This window comes from Buceros rhinoceros, unplaced genomic scaffold (assembly GCF_000710305.1).
Source record: "Buceros rhinoceros silvestris isolate BGI_N320 unplaced genomic scaffold, ASM71030v1 scaffold38788, whole genome shotgun sequence".
NCBI lineage: Eukaryota > Metazoa > Chordata > Aves > Bucerotiformes > Bucerotidae > Buceros > Buceros rhinoceros.
Window position 1 is genome coordinate 1 of NW_010429250.1, and position 8,805 is coordinate 8,805.

General features: G+C 49.3%; 1 protein-coding gene across 1 annotated transcript; it reads right to left on the reverse strand.

Annotated features, from left to right (window-relative positions):
* Nucleotides 1-5: 5 nt before the first annotated feature.
* On the reverse strand, nt 6-7,788 carry LOC104499116 (ubiquitin-associated protein 2-like; the record flags this gene model as incomplete). The annotated part of the gene is made up of 8 exons (XM_010142579.1): nt 6-80; nt 1,572-1,763; nt 2,621-2,688; nt 4,162-4,269; nt 4,353-4,452; nt 5,894-6,108; nt 7,560-7,638; nt 7,744-7,788. Coding segments are annotated over 8 exons (882 nt in total), but the record flags the coding sequence as incomplete, so codon positions are not given.
* Nucleotides 7,789-8,805: the final 1,017 nt, after the last annotated feature.

Genomic DNA, 8,805 nt, shown 5'->3' on the forward strand with positions numbered 1-8,805 from the left:
GGAGAAGTGCCATAGGCGGTTTTGGTAGCCTGAGACTTTTGCTGCATGGTGCTGGGTTGGTTGCGTTGGCCAGATCCACCCTAGAAATTGGAAAGGAAGGAGACGGGCGTCAGCTGCTGTAGCACCAGTGCTCTCAGGAAGACAGGCCCGCCCGACCGTCACCCCTGGGGACGGACCTGACACCCGCCAACGCAGCGATGCTCCACCCTGACGGATCCGCGTCTCACAATCCAGGATGAGCAGTCACAGAGACACCGAGCAGCAACATGGGGACGTACCATCCCACCACCTCCCAACCCAAGCACAAGGGAAGAGGAGCAGGACTGGGGTCAGCAAAGAAGCTGTCTCAGGTGAACAGAGGCAGTGCACCAGCCAGGGTGTCACACATTTGACGAGAGAAGCTGTGTCCTGTTTCTGGACCCTAAGGCAGAAGAACACGGTTTTTGCAGGGAACATTTACAGTGAGGAAAGGAAGGCCATGGGCTGGTGAAACCGAATCAGAGCCAACACGCAACCTGCAAGGGGATGCTCGATTGTTCCCCCAGAGTTACATTACAAGTGCTGGCATCCTGCTCTCCTGCCGCAGCCAGGGGACAGCAGCTCCAGCCTTGGATTCACACCTCACAGCCCATCTCTCCACACCCCACACCGGGAGGGCCTCTTCACAGAATCACAGACTGAATGAGGTTGGCTGGACCTCTCAAGGTGTCTTGTCCAACCTCAAGGAGGGTCACCCAAAGGCTGCCCAGGAGCACGTCCAGACAGCTCCAAGGATGGAGACTGCACTATCTCACTGGTCAACCTGTGCCTGCATTTGGTCACCATCCCAGTAAAAGAGTGTTTCCTGGTGTTCAGAAGGAACCTCCTCTGTTCCGGTTTGTGCCCAGTGTCTCTGCTCCTGTCACTGGGCACCACTGGAAAGCTGCTGTCTCTATCCTCTTTGCATCCTCCCTTCAGGAATTGACATTCATTGATAAGATCACCCTGGTCTTCTCCAGGCTGAACAGTCCCAGCTCTCTCAGCCTTTCCTTGAAGGGCAGACACTCCAGTCCTGTCACCACCCTCGTGCCCCTTTGTTGGACTCTCTCCAGTACATCCACGTCTCTCTCGTACTGGGGAGCCCAGAACTGCACACAGCAGTGCCAAACAGAGGGGAAGGATCAGCTCCTTTGACCTGCTTCCAATACTTGGCCTAATGCAACCCGGGATTCCTTTGGCTGCCTTTGTAGCTAGGAACTCTGCTGTCTCATGGTCAACCTGGGGTCCATGAGGACCCCCAGGGCATTTTTTGCAACTCTACTTTGGCCCCAAGTGTATACTGGTGTACAGGGTTGTTCCCCCCCAGGGCAGGACTTGGCGCTTCCCCTTGCTGAACTTCATGGGGTTGCCTCCCCAAGCTGGCCAACAGCATCAAGCCTATCAGTCTGCAATCATTGCCAAGGTTCTTTTCCAATGAGCAAAGTGAAAACTAGAAGGAAGCAGAACCCTCCCAGACTCTGCTGTGATGGGGGGGAGAAGGGGGGAGCAATCTGCCCTTAGCCCTGCTGTAGAGGCAGAAGGGACTGACTCACCTGCCCATCTTGCTGAAGATGGTGATGCAGCATCTGAGAATGAGGCTGCTGATGTGCAGGCAGGATATGGAGAAACGGGGCTGGAGCATAACCCGGAGCAGCACCAGGGTTCAGGGGCCCAGTCGATCCGAGAGCAGAGGGCAGGCTGAAAGGAGGTGGTGTGCCAGCGTGGAACCCCTGCTTGTCAAACGTCTGCAGGGTAGGCGAGGAGGATAGTGTCAGAGACTGGTGTGAACAGCCCCATGGTAACCAGTCAAGAACAAAGGTGGACCAAACACACATCATCTGAACCTTTCACCAGCCCCATGAGCAAGCCGAGTCACATCGAATACCCGCAAACACTTCAGCAGGTGAGTTCTGCTCCTGTTCTCAGCCTTATCTCTGCACTAACGCCTCGGACATTTACATGGTTACTGTGCTCGTGTTGTGCCTCACCCCTTTTTACTCACGGGGACACAGGATGGCAGGACCTGTCTGAAATCAGTCCTTCACACATTGTGGGGGCACAGCCTGGAATTACTCAGCCTACTCAGGGCAGCCCAACTAAACCACAAGAAGAACTTGCAGAAAGATTTTTCCTTCCCCTGGCCAAAGCCTGACCCCTAACACTAAGTATGCAGCTGAGAGCTGGCTTCCTCCCTGTAAGCATGGATCACAGCCAGAAACCAACTGCCCCTGGCTGAGAATGCAAGGATGAGAAAGCAGGAGCTGGACTTAAGCCCACTGCCCACCACAGCTTGTCAGAGCACTTTCTGCTCTTCCCGAGAGGCTGTAGACTGAGCAATGGCTACAGCAGAGCATGGGACACGGACCCTCAGGTGTTAGCAGTGGATACTGCTGACTGGTCTCTCTGGTGAAAAGCAAACAGCCTCTCAGCTGCTTTGGGGGCTAGTTTAACTAAAACCATCAGCACTATCACATTTCATTTGCACCCAGGACACAGCTCGCACGGGGCACCATGGGCAGGTGAAACCAGCTGGCCTGGGAACGGGAGGGGAGCCATCAGCCTAGCCTCAGGCCATGAGGGAGGAGGCTCCAGCACTGCTCACCTGAGTCTTGTTATAGACTGAGCCACTGATATCAGGCACACCTGTGTTACTTGAGGTCACAGAAACACCTGGAAAACAAAAAAATCCACTGACAATGAGAAAGTCAACCACCACCCAGCATGAGCCCCATGCTTTGCTCCTGGCACCTCCAGTGGCTGACCTCAGTGGATGCACCTTCATCCACAGCTGCTGCACCACACGCCCTGCTATGCTGCTGGCCAGCCTGGGGCGGAGGTACTCTGTGCTCTTAGACCCACAGCACCCCATCTTGGAGCAGAAGAAAGGGCTCAGTTCCTGGCTCCCACCACAAAGCAGAAAACCAGCCCGCTGGATCACCTGCATCCATGACCCAGCAGTTACTGCTTGAACTCAAATGCCCTTCACCAGGCAGCAGCTGGGTGCACCGAACACTCATTTAAGCCCGTGAAAAGCCAGCTTTCCCCTAGCATTAGGGATGCATTTGTCTACTGCAGCATTCAAGAGCTTGCCAGTAGTATGCTGAACAATGAGACTCAGCATCTGCTACACATCTGAGCCCTTGTCCTTTCACAGCCTGCAAAAGGGTGAGGTCTGCAACACTCCTCTGCCCTCAGAGAGTATCTCTGATTAAGGCTGGCTTCCACCTGGACCGGCTGGTGCCACAACAGGCTCAGAAAACACTCACTCCCCAGTGACGTGTCTCTCAAACCAGCCACTTGTTCACAGTCTTTACTTGGATCAGAATAAAACCAGTGGTTCCTTTGGCCGGTGAATCAGAGGACGGGACTCAGAGGGTGTGCTCTGCTCTAAGGCTGTACCCTTCGAGGACATTGCTCCTTTGTGGATTGCTCCTCTACAGGGGAGAAGCATGATCAGCTCTTGGCCAAAGACAGTCTAGCTGGTGTTTCAAATGCACAGGAAATGCCTGGTACTTGCTTAAGCCCAAAGATGAACTAGTTAGTGGTAGCAGTTCAGTGTACAATTCTCAGGTCTAACCACCATGTGCAGAGTCAAGCTTTCATACGAGCCGTACAAATTCTTCAGCCTTTACAGTCACAAAGGAAACATTTCCAGGCAAGAATCAAAGCAATGAATTGCTGGGTGTACAGACAGCAGCTGAAACAACAGCCCAGAGATGTATGAACTACCCCGCTCAACCCTAACACATGGCCATCTCAGGTGCCTACCAAGAACTCAAAATTTAGTCATCATTTGGCAGATGACCAATTCAGCAGAGCATCCAGCTGCTTAGGCTTCAAAATCATGGCACTGCTGCAGGATCCCTACTCTTCAAAGAACACTTTGGCAGAGGAACCAGCTCACCATTTCTCCCGTGTCTAACTGTGGGCAAAGCTGCGCATCAGCCACACAAATGCTTAGGCAAAGTTCAGCCATGAGGTTTAGAAGGAACACTTGGGCCATTAAAAAGCATTTCGTATACGGGAGATGGAGACACAGCTTGTTTAGAGCTCGCTGCTGTGTTGACTGCACAGCACTGGTAATACTGGGAGATACCCACTACTAAATCCCGCTCAAGAGCAACCTCAAGTCTCCTGTGTTACCTTTCCCAGGTCCAGTGCCAGCAGATTTGTTTTGTGCTTGAGATGACCCACTGTAGCCTCCTTTGCTGTAATCTCCAGCTGCCGTTCCCTGGGTTAAGTCATCGTAGCCTGCCGGTGTGTACAAGACGAGGTGTTACAGTGTGCAAGCAGCTCTGCAGACGCTCACGTGAGAAGCGCAGTGGTAAGCATACCTGCCCCATAGCCGTGCTGCCCATAGCCGCTGGCTTGCTGGAAAGGAGTCGACGCCGTGTTCAGATTGACTCCATGCTGTTTAGCAGATGCTGGAGGTACCTGGACAAAATAAGGGAACAAAAAGCCTGTTAACCGGGGAACGGCATGCGGAAAGCAAGCTCCCTCTGCCACCTAGTGGGGAAGGCTCCTCCACCTCACATGGAAAATTTAATCTGGAGTTGGGGGCACTGGGATGGCCCAGGACACAGCACTCATGCTTCCAGCAGTAACTTGCTGTAGCCGATTTGTGTAAGCCCCGCATCTACTGCTAGAGCTGCCCTTCTGACTGCAAGCCCGTCTCAGGACAAGCTGCGCATTCCTTTCATAACACTGAATGTGAACAGCAAATTCTGACCCACAAACCCAAGCAGCAACAGCCACAGAGTTCTCCCCTCAGAATCAAATGAAACATTGATTCCTGCCTCAGGCTGTTTCATAAAACACTGTCCTACAGGGTCCTAAAACAGACTCATCTACCCTCCTATCAGAAACGCCACCTCTTCCCAAATACCCTTCTTCCTCCTGCGTCTATGAGCACTGCTCTCTGACTTAATGGGGTCTTTTCCATCCTCAAAATTATTTCATAGGCACTCTCAGCTCATTGACTCAGCTCTGGGTCTCCCTTTGGTCTCCAGAGGCTGCTGTGGGCTTTTAGGAACACTGAGTCCATGAGCTGCAGCTGCCTGCTATTTAAAGTAACCTGTGCAGGAGTCCATGAGTTCTGCCTTTTAAATTTCCCATTTTTATGGAGAAGGGACTGTAACTGTTTTCTCATGCTTGCACATATTTGGAGATCTTTTGAAGACTGAAGAAGATTACTCCGTTCTCCTGAGACCCCACTCGCCTACTGGAACCAGCTCCGGGGCCCTTGGTACAGGAAAGACATGGACCTCTTAGAATAGGTGCAGAGGAAGCCACAAAAATGATCAGGGGGCTGGAAACACCTCTCCTGTGAGGACAAGCTGAGAGAGTTGGGGTTGTTTATGCTGGAGAAGAGAAGGCTCCAGGGAGATCTTACTGCAGCCTTCTAGTACTTAAAGGGGGTTTATAAGAAAGATGCAGTTTTTAGCAGCGCCTGTTGTGATAAGAAGCCTCCAAGGAGACCTTACTGTGGCCTTTCAGTACTTAGAGGGAAAGCATGGAGAAAAACTTTTACCAGGCCTTACAGTGCAACAGTCTTAAACTGAAAGAGAGCAGGTTTAAATTGGACATAAGGAAGAAATTTTTTACCCTGAGGCTGGTGGGACACTGGCAGAGGCTGCTCAGAGAGGTGGTAGATGCCCCATCCCTAGAAACATTCCAGGTCAGGCTGGAACAGGGCTCTGAGCAACCTGATCTAGCGGCAGATGATCCTGCTCATGGCAGGGGGGTTGGACTAGATGACCTTTGAAGGTCCCTTCCAACCCAAAACATTCCTTGATTCCAAAATGGTGGAAGGTTTGGAGAGAGCAGAACCAGAGGGGCACGAAGGGAGGGTTACAGTTTAGGCTGTCACACTTACAAACATGGTTGGCCCATACTGGAATGCACTGGGTACGCCAGGCACACCAGCATAGTAAGGTAACCCAGTGTAGCTGTACCCCGGGGGCAGGGTCGGGTTGAGGAACGGCTGCTGAGTTGTGTGGTGAGTCTGCGTCTGGTTCTGCTGTGGCTGGGCGAGTGTGGTAGCTGGAGCAGGGGAGGCAGAATCCCCACGGCCAAATTTTGTTACGTCACCTGCAAAAGAAAGAACTGATCAGAAAAGCTATCAAAGTTACTCCAGAAGAGGAAGATTCAAAGGATGCAAATCCTCTGAATGCAAGTAGACAACTACAGAAGAGAGCACACCCTACACTCAGAAGCCTGCTGCTGTTCATGGGAAGCACTCCCCAGTCTCTGCTCCTGATGGCCACAGGAACAGAACTCCGTGCCATGGCTAATCCATTGACAAAATGGAGATACTAATACTTACCTATCTCACATGGTCTGAGCAGATGCACTACTACCAAATCATTGCAACAAAACATGCTAAAAGCAGAATTATGGTAAATAGCCAAAGAGCAAATAAATGGTGGTTGGGTTAAAGTGTGACTCCCCTGGAGGTTAAACTGATTAGCTAAACATCATGGGCTGAAAGCAAATTAGGATTTACAGGCAGTCGTGGGCATATTTTTGTCAATGTCTGTTTATTTGTCAAGCATGACTAGTTAGATGTCCGGTTCCTCACACCACCAAAGTTCTGGAGACAGTAGCTGAAGGCCAGGAAAGCAAGGCTTGCATCGCGGGCCACCTTATTGAAGAAGTAGGAAGGGAAATGTGGTTATTAACCCAAAGGCAGTCTCCGGAGAGAAGTGATTATGAAGCAGAAAACTCCTGAACACTTGCATTTTCTGGCGGCCTACAGAGCAGCATGTTCTCATGTTTTTTAGGGATGTGACATACCTCAGTCGCTCCTATCTCATTCCCAACTAGTCTCCTTTTTGTGGGTTACCAATAAGTATGACAACAGTTAAGACAGGAATTATAATGCTGACGGCTACAGTTTTAAACTGTAATCAGATAGCAGGGTATGAAAACCACTGGCTGGAAGTCCTGGATGGCATTAATGTCATCTTTGCAAAGTGGTAACTGAAGAGCAAGAGCAGGAATAAGAAAGGGCTTCTTAGACCACGATTTTGGGAATGAAGCCCATTAGATTTCAGGAGGGTGAGGAAGAGCTTGCTAGATGCAGCTCCTGCTGCGAGCATACAAGTGCTGAAATAGCAGTAACAAAGTATGGGGAACTGCTGAGGGGGTTCTACTGCAGTGCCAGAAAAGGAAACCAAGCCAGCTGAATTTTGAGAAGAATGACTGAGCTACGGAGTATTTTCCAAGCACCAGTATGTGCTTGGGAAGGGCACTAAATGACACTGCCACTTACATTCATAACAATTCTGCAGTTATTCTCAAAGGCTATCCAACCTAGTCCCAGCAGCAATCACATATGAATTACTGACCAAAGCCATGAAGAAACATCAGTATCAGGGTTGAGAGGGAGATGCTCAATTTTGTTTGACTAGTTTGGGCTGTTTGACTGTAACCGCTTACAGTAGGAAAAAAAATAGTTGGTCTTTCACCAAAAGCAGAATGACCTGCATTTAGAAACAAGCACAACTCACCTACCATCCTCGTCCTTACATAGCACTCACCTGAGTACGGGTTGTTAGCAAGGCTCCCATCTCTGCCTGTCAACGTTGCAGGAGCAGGGAATGTAATTCCATAGTAATCCTTGGAAAAAGACAACATAGTTTATTAATAGTTGAAACCACAACAGAGCTGACAGCTCTCATGAAACCTGTATTATAAGCATGAGAAAATCTAAAAAGGAAGAACTACAGGAAGCTTAGTCAGAAGCTGAAGATTTTTCTGGATCCCCAACTTCAAAATAAACCTGTTTTATGGACATTTTTAGTATTTAATACAATACTTCATCTCTTAACAGTAAGTTAAAGGCAATGACTAAATGCTTTCCACTCCCAAGCCTCAGCTCTCAGCTTTTGTCTTCCAGTGAGACTGCACCTGGAAGAGCACCAGACCATCGGGGCCAAAGACCTGGGGTCAAGCCAGGGCCATAATCACAGAGTGGATGTAGGCTAAAGTTTTTTATCTTTCCACCATGCCCTGTTTTCCAAAACTGGAAAACTCAGCACAAACATTAAAACACAAAAACCAGAAAAAAACAGTTACTACTGAATGACTGAAAAATGTCTTTATATTACAGGAGACCTCAAGTCAGTAGCCTCCAAAGTGAGGTGGTGCAAAACAATCCACTGAGGTGCACAGAGAAAATGGTTTTGATATGATTCATAAATAACATTTTTTAAAAGTCTGTGTTTAACCTTTCCTTCGTCTTTTTTAATTGTTATTTTTGTGTATATATTTTATAAGATCCATATAGCACAGTAGTATATATGTACATAATTTAGAAATAAATATATATTGGGGGTGAATGCTCACAATTTTATTACTGATAGGGTCTGTGATCAAAAAAGGTGGAGAACAGTGCCTTAGATCTTTCTTCTAGGTCCTCTATGGGAAGGTAAGACAGTCCTCACCCTAGAAAGCTTGGATTCTGAGATGACAGAACATGCCAGCAAAACCAAAGCAGCATTGTGTCTTCAGCTTGGGAGAAAAAGAGAAACGTTTGCCCTTTTCTCTCTGGGTGAACTCCACACGAGGGGCAGGTACTCTGTTAAGTGTTTTTCCTCCTAATCCTCATGGCTTACTCCTCACCACCTCCAATCCATCAACAGTCAGTGATTTAGCCACTAACATATCCATTTTGACACATTCTCCAACTCCAGAAAAACATCATCCTTCTTCGCACCCCTCTCTGCCAACTCCCCAGCACCTCAAATGCTTTCTCAGAGCCAACAGCACCTTCCACCTTGCTGC